Source organism: Petromyzon marinus, chromosome 6 (assembly GCF_048934315.1).
Source record: "Petromyzon marinus isolate PM22_M1 ecotype Great Lakes invasive population chromosome 6, UKy_Petmar_22M1.pri1.0, whole genome shotgun sequence".
In the NCBI taxonomy this organism is placed as follows: Eukaryota; Metazoa; Chordata; class Hyperoartia; order Petromyzontiformes; family Petromyzontidae; genus Petromyzon; species Petromyzon marinus.
In genome coordinates this window covers 17195512-17210198 of record NC_133672.1, presented here as the reverse complement: position 1 = coordinate 17210198, position 14687 = coordinate 17195512, and the positions used below count along the sequence as shown (strand labels likewise).

Below are 14687 nucleotides of genomic sequence, written 5' to 3'. Positions count from 1 at the left end.
TTGAGTGAACTAAAAATACAATCAAGGGCATACCGCATCCTTTTCTCTCAGCAGCTTCTCCAGTGCAGCGGCCTTCTCTTTGGCAGAGCTCGTTTCAAACTCCTTCTCGCGAAGCAGCATGGAAAGCTGCATAGCAGACTGCTGGAGGGCACCCAGTTCAGAATGTTGTCCCTGCGCGTGCTGGCGAACTTGTTCTTTCTCCTCCTTGAGTTGTGCCAGATCAGCCTCCAGGAGCCGAGCCCTCTCCTTCAAATTTATCACCGCCTGCCTCAGCAACTCATTTTCACTGTTCCAAGTCCTCTGCTTCTCTGCCGTAGCTGCAATCTCTTCACATTGCCTTTTTATCGTGGAATCTTTCTCTTGCAATAACTTCAGGAGTTCTTCCGATTTCTTCATTATGTTTTCGGTCTGTTCATGGTTTGCACCGTGGTCAGATTGACACATTTTATTTTCCGATTTGGAGAGATCAGACAAGTTATTTAAAAGTTGATCGTTATGTTCTCGTAACTTTTGCAGATTGACGTCTTTTTCTTCCAAAATTTTACGCAAATTCTGCACCTCTTCTGGCTGAGAGCTCCAGTCAGCTGTCTGTGCCTTCCCTGGCTGGGTTGCGTGCTGCTCATTTGTAGGAACGGTATTTTGTTCGTCTAGATGTAGTAATTTTAGATTGTCGATGTTCATGTTACCTGTATTATCAACATCCGAATAATGAGTCTCCGAGACACTGAGGTTAGTCTGGTTATCAAAAGATGTATTTTGGATTTTTTCTGTAATGCGATTTCCCGTCGCCTGTAGGGAACAAAGACCGAGCTGGACTTTTCCAAGATCCTCTCGCAGGCTCTGCAGACTGTGCACATGTTGTTGATAGCCCTGAAGGAGACCATCATAACCCTCTTGAAGGTGGAAGCCTAACCCTGCGTCCTTGGCAACCTGGCCAGCAAGCTGGCGCAACTCGTCCTGCAGGTGTGCAGATTCGTGTTGCATATTTTGCACGGATGTAAGTGCCTGCTGCTTCCACTCCTCAACCTTCTTCACCTGTTGCCGAAGCTGCTCTCGCTCCTGCAACACCTCTTCAAACTGAGCACCGCTAACCAATCCTTCCATTTGTGGCTTCTGTTGTTGCTCTACTGGAGAACCATCTCTCTCAGCTGGTATGAATGGAGAATGCTCATTAGAAGCCTGCAGCACTGCTAGCAGTGTCTGGCATTTCTGCGATAAAGCATCGATTTCTATGTCTTTCTCGCGAACCAAGCGAGAGAGATTCTGGATCGCTTCCCTTGACATATCATAACTTCCAGAATTTTGTGCCAGGTCATCAGCCATGCGGCGGTTTTCCTCCATCAGGCTCTGCAGGCTGTTCTCCTTGGCTGCCATCATGTCCACAAGCTGGTGCTGCTCCGTCCGGAGTTGAGCATTCTCCCTAGCTTTCTCATTGAGCACCATGAGGATGTGTTCACGTTCACTCATCAGGGCTTGTACTCGATGCTGAGCTGTTGCCTCAATACCCGATCCCATCGGTGAGCCCTGTGGGCCACACTCTAAGACTCGTGTATGCAAGTGCTGAATCTCTTGCTCTCTGTGTTTAAGTAGTTGTGCAAGTTTCCCTACTTCCTCCTGCAAAAATGTCATCTGCTTCAACTCCTCGATGAGGGAGTTATTCCTTTCGTTGAGCGAATTAACTTCTACCTCTTTGTCATTTAAGCTTCTCAAGAGATGTTCAACTTCGAGCTTGGATAGATCTTGCTTTTCACTTTCTTGGCTCTCCGTTTGCTGTTTGTTACCATTTTCTTTCAAGAAAACAGGAACGTTCACTCTATCAATTATCTCATTGGAACACGGAGACTGGATGCTTGCTAGCACTTCCTGAAGGCGAACAATTTCACTTTCCTTTTCAGAAATTAGCTTCTGAGAAGCTGAGATTGCCTGTTCTTGTAGAGTTTTGGCTTCAGAGAGATGAGATTCCTGTTGCTGGATAGTTTTCTGCATCTGTACGATCTTAACATTTTGCTGTTCGGTCAGCTGCTTTTGAAACACTCTTTCGGCTTCCACACCTCGAATCTTTTCCATGAGCTCAGCAATTTCTGTTTCTTGCTCTGAAATTATGTCCATTGACTTTGGGTCGACTGTGGGTTGAAGGTGGTCAATTTCTTCTTTTAAATGGATGTTTTCTTCTCTCAGAGTACTCAGCTGATTTTCTTTTTCTTCCAATGAAAGTCTCAAAGCAGCAGCGTCTGTATCCTGAATGGCCTTACATCTTATTTCCAATTCCTCCTTAAATGCTGTTAACTGATTTTGCAATTCCTGATTTTTCTCATCTTTCTCAAACACGAGTTTCATCAAAGATGTTTGTTCTTGCACTTTTGAAAGCAGCATTTCTTTGGACTCCTTTAGTTCTCCCTGTAATCTCTCAACATCGTGTTCCAATGAAGAAATGTCCATTTCTTTCTCTCGAATTAATTGCAAAACTCGCTCGTTTTCTGTTTTCAGCACACTAGTCTCTGTGGCACACCCATCAGCGAGTTGTTGAATCGTTAGCTGGCACTGTTTTCGTTCAGTTTCCAGTTTGTTCTCAGCCTGCCTCAACTCAGCTTCCACCTGTGCCTTGTCAAAGCTCATGCTTTTGGTAATTTCATCTTTGCTCGTCTTTGCGTCTCCAAGCTGGCGATAGGTTTCCTTAAGTTCAGCTTCCACCGCTGCCAGGCTCTGTTCGCATTCTTGCCGAACAATTTTCATATCATTAAGTTCAACCTGCAGTTGTTCATTTAAAAGTCTAATATTCGTTATTTCTTCCTTAAGCTGCTCAAGTTCTGGTCGTGAGAGTTCTTCACATCCAGAAAGTGCAAACATATCCATTTCATGTGAATGCGTCTGCGTTTTTTGTGAGAATGCTTCCAAAGGTAGTTCTTCACCACAGATATTTTCCTGCAACTCAACGTCGGTGAGTCCCTCCACTGTCACCTCGCTCTTCACGAGCAGGAATGACGTGGAAGAGGCATGACTTCCATCAGTATCATCTCCACGAGCCAAGGCAGCGCTCGCCTCTGTCAACTGTAATTCCAGAGTACGAAGCTGCTCCTGGTGCTGTGTGGACATTAAATCTGCTTCTTGGCGGTGTTCCTTAAGTTGTTGTCTCAACATGACGATATGCTGCAAAGCAGAGGTATATGAGCAAGGGGTCAGAATACACCTAAGTAGACCTACAAAATAGGCTCTCAAATATGGTAAATCACAATTTTCGATTATTATATTTAACGCCATAATTAGGTGAATGCGCACAATGTAAAGAATGTCAAACACGGCAGCTTTTAAATGCAAGTTAACATGATGTGTGAATTTAAAGCAGAAATCATAGACAAATGTATATAGCCAAACATTTATAATGTAAATATATTTAAGACTCCAAAATGAGGTAGCAGTTTCATAAAGCTCACTATTCATCTAAAAGAATAGGTGAAATATGGTATTAAAGTTGAACATTTTGTTGCTGTTAATACGAAGTTGTGTTGATATCAAATTACTCTTTAATTCATTGTATTAGCTTTGCCTATGTGGAAATAATAATTTACATGTGTTCATTTGCCTATGATAGGCTAGTCATCGAACAAAGACCGTGACCTTTCAGATGCGCATCTGTGGCCATCTGAAACGCGCTTCCTTCCGATATTAGGAATCCACTGGAGCTATGCATGTTTAAGTCTAGATTGAAAACTAATTTCTTTAGAACTGCTTTTTGTGTTCAGGTTGTTGTTCTTCCCCCGCACCTCTGATTAGCATGGTTGGCTACGTACGGTGAAAAAGAAGTTCAACATACATACAATGCTACTGTTTGTATCTGGTGCTTGAAAAGCTATGACTCAACAGAAACGTATGCAACTCAACCAAGCTCACAAATGAAGGCATCCAATTTTTGTTTGTTACAAAGGACAAAATCCATTTTACTCAAATGGAACAACTACAATGAGACTTCACGAAGTACAATAAAGGATTTTAGAAGTTGGCAGACAAATGGGACACTTTAACCAGGATTATTACCAGCAACATTAGAAGACTTTTTCAGAACATTGGATTGGAAAAGAGGCAGAAAATATCAAGGGAAAATCCATTAACAACCACAGAATAGCTCATGACTGTTACAAAAGGAAAAATCAAGAAAAATATTAAATTTCCAGATGGAGCAGGGCCCAAAGTATGTGGACATCCAAAACTAAATATGGATCACTCATGCCAAAAGAAAAACTCATTTACACATAACCACTCAAAACTGTATGGAACATGACTGTATTAGAGTTATTGATGTAGACATTGGGGGGGAAAGAAATGTATTTACTTGAGTGGCCTCCTGGTTTTGCCTGTCGAGCTCCTCCAGCTGGGAGAGAAGCGAGTCCCTGTGTGTGATTGTGTGTCCCAGCTCCTGTTCTCGCTCTTGCAGCAGAACAGTCAGGGTTTGAATATCTGCTGCACTCCGTTGCCACGTGAGGCCTTCTGCCTCATTCGGCCCTTCCTCCACCTCCTGCCGCACCATCGCATCTCCCAGGCTGTTGTCCTCGCACTGGGATCCAGCATCTCTCTACAACTCAAAACGGCCACAAACGTCACGTTAAGACAACAGGCACCATGTCCATTGCAACAAATAAAAGCATTTCCACCTGAGTTACAATAATTTATACGAGCAAACGAGGGGGAAACGTCACTTATTTTAATCATAAAGGTTTTTGGTTTAGATCATGTAAGTATAACTGTTTCGTAACCCTCCACCACCTGACACAGCCAGTAAGGTTTTTCATATAAACAAAACGTGCCAATTAGTTACTACTTCAGCCCACCAGTGTGCTCGAGAGTAAATCCACAACATTTACAATTGTAAATGAAAAAGTCCAATTGTAAATGTTGTGGATTTACTCTGGAGTAGTAACTAACTGGCGCGTTTTGTTTACGTGACAAACCTTACTCTCTGTGTCGGGTGGTGGAGGGTTACGACACATTTATACTCACGCGATCTAACCCAAAAACCTTTATCGTGAATAATATTGGTCGCACAGGCCTACGTGTTGACTTTATTTTAATAAAGTGACCACAGTTGATGGACTGATAACAGCAGGGATTAACCTGTAACTGAGTTATAAAGGTCGTTTTGGTTAACTGGATCATTTAATAAATACAATGCTTGAGAATTAGTTTTAAATATATTGACTGCAGAGAGCAAAGTTTTTCAAATACTGCACGGAATACGCCAATTTCTGTATAGATGACACTCGTATCATCAAACGGTAAGGGGTCTTCAGAGTGTGAAGAACTGCAGAGGTATTCAGGTTAATTGTGGAATGTTATCACAGAGGTTAGTTGTGACAGTTTAGCTAAGAATGATGCCAAGTGTGTGTTATCTGCGCTCCTAGATGTACTCAAATATTATGTTAAGCTGCCATTCCAGAGTATTTGATTTGCAGCTGAACTACTGAAAGAATCTCAATGCAGTTTGAAGAAAAATGTCATATGTCGATGTTAAAATCAGTCGTGAAATCTTTAAGCCACCCATGAGGAGCTTGTTTGGAAATTGATGAATACATTGGAACGTTGGCATGTACCGTATTTTCCCGCATATAGCCCGCATATGCATATACCCCGCAAAAATAGCGTTTTGTGTAAAACAAATTTCAGAGAGCCCGCACATCCATATACCCCGCATGCATTCATATCTTTAACGTCGTTACCGCAGCTTAATTCCATCATATTAATACAAAGTTTATATTTGTAATATATTCCACTATCAAGTGTTAACATTAAAATCATAACGTGCACAAAGAAAACAAACTAACCGGAAACGAGTGAACTTAAAACAGTAAATAAGTAACAAAAGTAAATATCCAATAAATAAGTAACACATAACTGGTAGATAAGCAAGTACAGTTTTAGCACTGGTAGATTGCGCACTGCACAGACAATAGCGGCACTATGGGCACTAGGTAACTCCGTTGCCTCGCCCCCAACCCCCCACCTCTCTCTCCCCCCAGCTCTCCCGTCGCCGGTAAACAGAGTGCACCCACTTCAAACATTGTCGTTTCATTGTACAAAAAAATTCGAATAATTTAAAACGTGATAACATGTGCAATTTCAGTGCGAGTGGTTTATTCAGCAGTGCTTTAGTCAAAGGTAAGTGTTGCATAGTGGATATTCCTACCATGAAAAAATGTAACGAGTTATGACATGTCACACGTGTAAAATATTTTTGGGATAGCCCGCACCTCCATATACCCCGCAGGGTCTTGTATTGTTTGTAAAAAGTGGTATACCCCGCGGGTTATACGCGAGAAAATACGGTACATTGTAAATGTGATAATCTTGTCGTGTAGTGGAGGGTTAATGATAAGAATTTGGCATAAAACCATTATGCGGCCTAAACCAAAACTAAATATGGATAATTGAATGAACAGTTATTTTATGCATTAATGTGTTAATTAGAGTATTTGTTTACCACGGTCACTTTTGTCTTTTTTAACTCCATGCTCTCATCTGCAAAAGACAAAACACTTCGTTGTACAATGAAATACTGGTCGGCATGTTAATCAACATCATACTATATTAGAAAAGAGGTTTGCTGGCTGGCGCGTACACACATCTGCGTGATGACGTCACTCACATCCACAGCATTGTGCCGGATTCCTGGAACCCACCGAGGTCACAACTCCCTCCCCCCACCCACCCTCCATCCCCAAGTGAATCCCGTGCAAATGTGGGCAGTGCCAGTTTGTTTAAATGATGCTTTCAAAACACCATAATTACGTAAATAACGACTAAGATATGAAAATGACCACCTTGAATAAGCGATGGAAATCCCACATCCCAAAAAAAAGCATGAGTCTTTAAGAAGTCTATAGCAGGTAAAAGCTCATGCAATGTGGTGATTGTCCTTTGGTTAAGGTATGGTATGACACAGACGTTAGTGATCAATGGTAAGACCTAAAACCAAATAGTGAAACATTTTAGGAGCAGACATTGGTCGATTATTGATTGTCCAACAGTTATGGAATTTGGCATAAGATAATGGTGAGTTATTTATCAACAACATAAATATTTATTGCTGTTAATGTAAAATTATCAAGTGTCCTATTATAACTTACCTGCTAATCCTTGCCTCATTCTCGAGGGGGCTTCATGTGACGCTTCATCATCCTGTGCACCACTGCCCGTATTGTCTGAAATGCAAGGTCCGGTGCCTGCATCTTCGATCTCTTGCTCTGTGTGAAGCAAAGTTGCTGCTCCACTATTGTCAGCAGTGGTCTGTAGAAAATCACAGCTGGGCTCTGCACAGGACACAATCACATTACACACTTACTTGTATGTATAAACAATTATCCATCAAAATTTCACCTCAAGATAGTACACAGTGAGACCTCTCGAAGTTCCGCACCCCAAGTGGTCGAGATATCTGGTTATGGGGGTCTGGGGGATGTCCAGTATTCTACAAGCAATGAAATAACAAACAAATACTACATGTCAATTATATGTATACATAATTAAGCCAAAATCACTGCCGTACAGCTTAATCTAAGTCACGGTCACCATGAAGCACATGTGGAAGGCAAAGGGTCTTTGAATGTATAAGGTTGCTGGGATAGTCTTACGAATATGAAGCAATGATCTTGTTTATTTGTAAGATATAAAGTAAAATAAAGCATATCTTAAAAATACGACAGCCCTACATGGACAGGTGATGTTCAAGGGAACGGCTCGCAAACATCCATACACCAGAGAGGACTATATAGCTATAGAATTGTTATTTTCATCTCCTACAATAATAGTTAATGGTATTCTAGGCAATGTTTTTGGTGTATTTGATTCACTCATATGTAGCTATTTATGTATTTATTTACAAAGCCTTTTTGATTGCTCAGAATTCTGGATTTTCAATTTCAGCTTTGAGAGGATTTACTTCAAAAGGACCACTTAATGACTGAATAAAAGTAGTCAGAAAAACAAGTATTGAATCAAATACAAAACGTAGTTTTATGTTTGTGTGAGACATCATCATATGTGTTCAAGGTTTGCACAGACGAAAAAATAAAGTAATCAAAAACAAACAAATTAGAGGTTAATGGCATGTGCTGCTTATGGCACTTGAGCCAGTAGCAAAACCAGGCTGATACAGGCTGTTATGCGAGGACAAATCATCAGGGCTCCACCCCAAGCAAGCGCACTCTCGCGTAACCAGAGGCAAATCCTGACCTTGGAGAAGCTGCAGCTGCTGCTGTAGCTGGGCGATGTGGTCTGCCTGCTCAGCGGTGCGAGTGTGGTGTGCATGGGCGGCTTGGGCCAGCTGCTGGCGGTGAGCGTCTTGCAGGGCGGACACCTCACGCTGCCTCTCATCCAGCTCGGATGTAAGTTGCCTCTTCAGCTCCTGCCGTAAAGCAGTCAGCGGGCCCCAATGGCGTGCACACACAGCATCAGGACCTGCTCGGCAGGTTATCGTCGAGATTTACACGTGCGCAATATTGGAACGCCTCTGTGTGTATTATTTCTTTGGTTAGTTTCAACTTTACACACAGTTTTAGGTGCCTGTAATTTAGTTCATCCACACCATTCAAAACACTAAAGAAGCATGCGCAGTATGTGCTAATGAGCACATTCCGTGTAATGTACAGCTTAGTTTCTGTCATATCGCAAGCATAAGTCTTTTCCTTGCCATTTTACTCTGGAGATGTACCAACGACGATTAGGTCAGACACACTGTCATCAAACATGGCGAGACTAAACATAGTTCACATGAATACAATTAAAATAAATTACAGGAAAAATACATTTCTATAATAATGTAAAAGTATAAAGCGCCCTTAAACAATCGTTCTCAGTTCACCAAAGCATAGCACACAACCATTGAATGGCAATTGTACAATTTAGCGTATGCAACACTCATGGCAACAGAATAAATACAAATTGCTGTACCTTAACCATGGTCTGCAGCTTGTGCACTTCATTATTTTCTGAGCTGCCAGGTTCTTCACCAACAGCAGCCTTAAATACAACATTTTTTAAATAAAATATAAACATTATAAATATGCAAATGTTTAAGACTTTTTGAGAATTCTTTTTTTCGAAACATAAACAAAAATGCTATAAATGTATGTACAAAGTTAAACTCTACTACTGGTACTTGTAAGTATACATTTCCACAATGAAAGTAAAAACAATTGAAGCTGAAATACGTTTACATTTTTTCTCAGTATTCCTTGGTGTCCCTGCTGAGATAATTATCAATTGGATGGCACTCATAAACACTGGCAACACGGAACTTTGGTGAAAGTATCGAAATCCTTTGACAGGAGTCAGTCTCCATACGATGACAACTGGTTATTGTCAATGTGATTTCCACGTGAATTTCAAGTGAGAAATAAATACATTTACTGTATTTGTACACAACAGGTGTCTTTACAACGTACTGCATAGCAGTGCCACCAGTTAAACAAATTATGATTGATATGCAATTTGAATGAGAAATACCAGTCAAACACAGTGCAACAGCTGCCTATTCATGCACTGCATGTGTAAACGCATGCACACTGTGCCTGCAGAGTTGCTTTAGCAAACCTGAGCAAGCTGACGCCAGTGGTCTGCCTCGGTTTGAAGGCGCACCACCTCCCTTGACAACCGGTCCAGCTCGCGCTCCGAGAAGATGACCTCCTCATAGTCCACCTCATCATCGGTGTGGAAACCATGCGCAACCGACGTGCGGAAATGGAGCTGTCCCGTGGAGGCGGCTGAAGAAGCAGATGGGGAGGAGGTCTGAGTTCCTTCCAGGTTCCCCATGCTTTTCCAGCCATCTTGTGCATATTGTAGTTCCCGCAGCTGCTCCTGTAGGGCATTTTGTCTCGCCCGCAATAGGCTCACCTCCACCTGGTGCGAACGCATACACATACACACCCCTCACTGTTTCACCTGCAAATGTCATTAATAGTGATTCAATCACGTTGTACAGGTAAACTTCTTAAAGCCAGACTACAGTTAGCTGGAATTTTAAGCAAAACCTCTGACCAGAAGACTATTTCCACAATAATAAAGCGTAGAGCAGTGGAAGACTGTTTGTCAGTACCACAAAGTGTAAGACGCTATCCCCGACCATTGTAATAAATACAACTGATATGCATATGTGCACAAACAATTGTAAATCTATATAACTTGTTGCATGGAATTTGTTGAATCTTACCCTTCCTTGAACACTTAAGTAGGTCTTCCTTTTGCTCTTTGGCACTCTCTCCGCCGCTCGTTTTTTTATATTTTACAAATAAATGAAGCACATAACTCAAGCCCAATTGAAAATGTCTTCAATATTCCACACAACTCCTCTTCTGCTTCAGTTATGTGAAGCACTGTAGCTCAGATTAAACTATAAATTGTTTTTTTGTTTTATTAATTTATAAATAATAAAGTTTAAAATATGTAGTTGATTATATTAAGTGTTAATATTATGTGAATGCAAGCAATTCGTAGCAATTTTTCTTACTCATGTTTCCACTGTGATGGACATTCATTCGGTGCACTGTTACGCAGTGTTTTGTTGGTCATTGTTTGCGATTGTCATATTTATATTTTAGCCTTAGCAAATACAGTACAGATATTAGTTACGTATTTGCCCGGTTTTCAATATTGTAAAGAACAATATTTTATCACAAATTCATATAATTTAACACATTGCAATATTGATGTCATATCCAAACGTGTTCAAATATGACGTGGTCTATTGTTACAATATAAAATACAGCATTTTGTTTAAAATCATACATATGAAAAACAACTTCTTTGGTTCTTTCGGTAAAGTCACGTAGAATGAGAATAAAATAATAAATTGAAATTGATAATAAACAAAGCAACTAACTGGTTGTAATCCATATGCGTGGATTTCCGGGTTGGACTGCAAAGTTGAGAAATTTTTTCTCTCTAGCTTTTGCCATGCACCGCTGTTACTCAACTTCTGCAGATGCCTGCAGCACCCCAAGGCGAATGCTCGATTAAAGAAATGCTGAAACATGCAGCCCAACCCGCGAAACTGAACTTGAACTCCAAACTCAACTACTTTAAATATGCGAGCACATCTCTAAGTGGCACTAGCTGTGTCAGCATTTCTTTTCCAAGAGCGCTCCCCACAACACATTGATTTGACTGTGCCAATTGAGGCAACAAAAGCACGCAAGTAACCGGCCGTGGTGTTTTAAAACCCTGCACAGGAAGTGTGTGGACGTGCAGCCCGGTTAAATTGATACCTCCTTTTGCTGCAGCTGCGTTCGGTACTCGGCAGAGACGTGCTGCACATGCAGCTCAGCCGCCTCCTTCTTATCCTCCAGCTCCGCACACATGACACGTAGCCGCTCATGCTGCATTGCCAACACACACATAGGTTTACCAGAATGCAACAACTCTGCCCTCAACAGGCACGATGACTATACATGAAACGACGATATATATATATTTTTTTAAAATATAGATTATACTTTATATAAGGTTCAACATTTGTATTAGTATGCATTATAAAAGTGGCTTAAGTGTCCATCTCTGTACACAACAAAGATTGCAAGAGTTCCTACTCTCAAAACGAATAATGATTACATTAGTGGTTTTTGACAAATTTAACAATTTTATCAACGCAACTATTTTCACTGCATTTCAACAAGCTGTCTCATGGTGGGAAATGATGTAATATTAAGCAGCTGGATCACAGTTACTTTCATGCCAATGATGGAGTAATGAGCTGGCATGAATATTGTGGGTTTGAAGATACATTTAAGCAGTTTTGCTATTCCAGCCAACGTTGTAACATTGATTTACAAAAATAGTCATTAATGCAAGGCTATTCATAATATCGATTTATTCTTAAGGAGTGATCTCAGGCACTCACTCTTGCCGATAACACAATAAGGCTACAACCTCGTTAAATACGTTAAATGGTATTTATTTTTGTTAAAATGTAATGCGTTTGCATTAATTAAAGGCTTAATCAATGAGACTAATTTAATTATAAAAAATAACCTCAAATAAATATTAGTAATTGAACACGATGGTGACGGACAAGGAGAATCAATTTTAATTTGTTAAGTGATTCATTAAAAACTGAATCTCCAAAACTGTCCTTATGCTGTTGAATACGAATTCACATACTGTATATTATTACCTCTGATTTCTGGGTTGTACAGGTGGCTTGTAATTCCTGCAGCCTGGCTTTCGTCAGCTGGAGCTCTGTAGAAGCATCTGTTAAAAAAAATAAACATACATATGTGTTGAACAAATCATGCGCATTAAAGAGTACACAGGCATCTATATTAAATTTTAGTTCAAAAGTACTTGTGGACGTAAGGCAAATAAAACAAGTCAAAGTAAAAAAAAGAAATCGTAAACTTTCTATCTCTTAACACCTGACCCACTTGTGTTTGGTAACAGCAACAATAATGGCATCACCACCATCCACAGCAATCTTAACCACTTGAGGATGCAATATATTGTGATTATTGGCACATTCCATTCAGTACTCCTGTGCTATAATCCACAACTCCTATTTTTTGCCAATGTGATTTCTCCTCCACTGACTGAAGCTCCGTCTGTTTCAGGTTCAGGCCCAGTGGTAGGTTGGATACACCGCCTGAAGTTAAAATTTCCCTTAATTTACGCCTTTTTAAATAGTTCGGGGAAAGTTTATGCAACCGATCTCCCAGGCTGCAGATGTCGTGAAGAGTTTAACATTACTACTGAAACACAACAAAAACTAAACACGTTTTAGCATTTTGCTCTTCCGATTTTCACTGAATGTACCAATTTTACGGTCTTGGTGTGTTTTTGTTGCTGTTTTGCTGCCTTACCCAAGCTTACATTTAGTGTTTAAAATCCGGCAGGAATATAAGTACATTATTTATGTTGACTTATTTACTTTCTTACCTTTTCAAAACTGTACTTTGCACTCCTATCGGGTTTGTTTTTTTTGTAATTGCTTGTTGCTGTACCTTGCGGACCCACCCCTACTGGACGTCTGTTAAAAAAAAGATCCTCATAAATAAGCGAATTGGATTCCCTACAGGATAAATAAAGATTCCGATTCTGAATGAGGTAGAGGTCACGACGCCTCCCCCGTTGCAGCCTTATTTCCTCCCGTGTTAAACGCCCGTCGTAGGACGACAACATCCGCATTAAACGCCGGTTTAATTTCACGTCCCCGTGCACGTTCACCGACAGACGTGTGGACGTTTGAATCAACTGTCTGGCCGACTTTAAAACACCGACACCCACCCCCAGTCGCGTCCCCTAGTCGTGGGATCGTCGATCTCACCTCCGAGTTCCTCCGTGCCCTCCGTGAGCAGGTCCTTGGTGAGGCTGGAGATCTGTCCGCTCAGCGAGGACAGGCTGCCTCCCACCTGGCCCAGCGACTGGCCCAGGCCGCCGCCCAGACTCCCGAGGCCCAGCCAAGACATCGTCCACCACCCCGCCGCCACTGACGTTCGAGACGAGGCTCCTTAGACGCGACACTCACAACGGGTGGCGGACGTGGCCATGGCCACACGAACGCACGCACGCGGCTTCTACTCACGACAACTTCTGCCGCCGGCTCCAACCGCGGAGACGACTCGGATCCACCACGGGCTTCAACTGCACAACCACCCGGGGATCAAGTCCCAGTGCCGGCCCCACTCCGAATGGGCTCCACTGTGAGTCAGCCGCTCCGCTCTTGAGTCAACCGGATCCACTCCGAATCAAATCGTTCCACTCTTTGAGTCCACTCCGAATGACTCCACTCCGAATGAGTGAACTGTTGAGTCTCCGCTACACTCCCAGTCCCGGCTCCCACTCCGAATGGCGGCTTCGCTGCGAGTCCCGGCTGCACTCTAAATCAACGGCGCCACTCTTGAGTCCCGGCTCCACTCTTGTCTCTAAAGCTCCACTCGTGTCTCTAAGGCTTCACTGTGAGAGACGACAACGACGACGCCGCTCCACCTCGCAATGCCAACTCGACGGGCGCCATCTTCAGGGGTCAGAGGGCGCGGGGGCCGTCATCGAGCCACGTCACGCGTGGCTGTGATGTGGCGATTGCGCCTCTTGTCTGATGTGGCAAATGTAGCAGGTGATGTTTATGTGATATGGGAAATGTAGAATGTGATGTTTATGTGATGTGGGAAATGTAGAGGGTGATGTTTATGTGGTGTGGGAAATGTAGAGGGTGATGTTTATGTGATGTGAGAAATGTAGAGTGGGATGTTTATGTGATATGGGAAATGTAGAATATGATGTTTATGTAATATGGGAAATGTAAAGTGTGCTGTTTATGAAATATGGGAAATGTAGAGTGTGATGTTTATGTGCTGTGGGAAATGTAGAATTCGATGTTTATGTGATATGGGAAATGTCGAATATGATGTTTATGTGATATGGGAAATATAGAGTGTGATTCATATTCTTAGCTCTTTCGGTAAAGTCACATATTTTATTGTTTTATTGTTTCCCTTAAACGTGACTTTACCGAAAGAGCTAAGAATATGAATTACTGCAGTCACGAAAGCTTTAAATCAAAATAGAGTATGATGTTTATGTGATATGGGAAATATGGAGTGTGATGTTTATGTACTGTGGGGAATGTGAAGAAGCGTGATGCTTATACGATGTGGGAAATATGAAGCGTGATGTTTTTTACGATGTGGGAAATGTATAGAGCGATGTTTATG

At 41.7% G+C, this 14687-nt stretch overlaps 1 protein-coding gene across 1 annotated transcript in view; it reads right to left on the bottom strand.

The window, feature by feature from the left end:
- The window catches only part of TRIP11 (thyroid hormone receptor interactor 11), a 30482-nt gene extending 16462 nt beyond the window's left edge, over positions 1–14020 (bottom strand). Inside the window, exons 1-10 of the mRNA XM_032947639.2 lie at positions 13301–14020; positions 12155–12231; positions 11250–11360; positions 9580–9885; positions 8938–9006; positions 8221–8392; positions 7116–7298; positions 6470–6507; positions 4328–4567; positions 34–3147 (exon numbers count right to left, since the gene is read on the bottom strand). Coding sequence (XP_032803530.2) covers positions 34–3147; positions 4328–4567; positions 6470–6507; positions 7116–7298; positions 8221–8392; positions 8938–9006; positions 9580–9885; positions 11250–11360; positions 12155–12231; positions 13301–13442 — 4452 coding nt within the window. The 5' untranslated portion in view covers positions 13443–14020. The remainder of the gene's footprint in view (positions 1–33; positions 3148–4327; positions 4568–6469; positions 6508–7115; positions 7299–8220; positions 8393–8937; positions 9007–9579; positions 9886–11249; positions 11361–12154; positions 12232–13300) is intronic.
- Between the last annotated feature and the right edge of the window lie 667 nt (positions 14021–14687).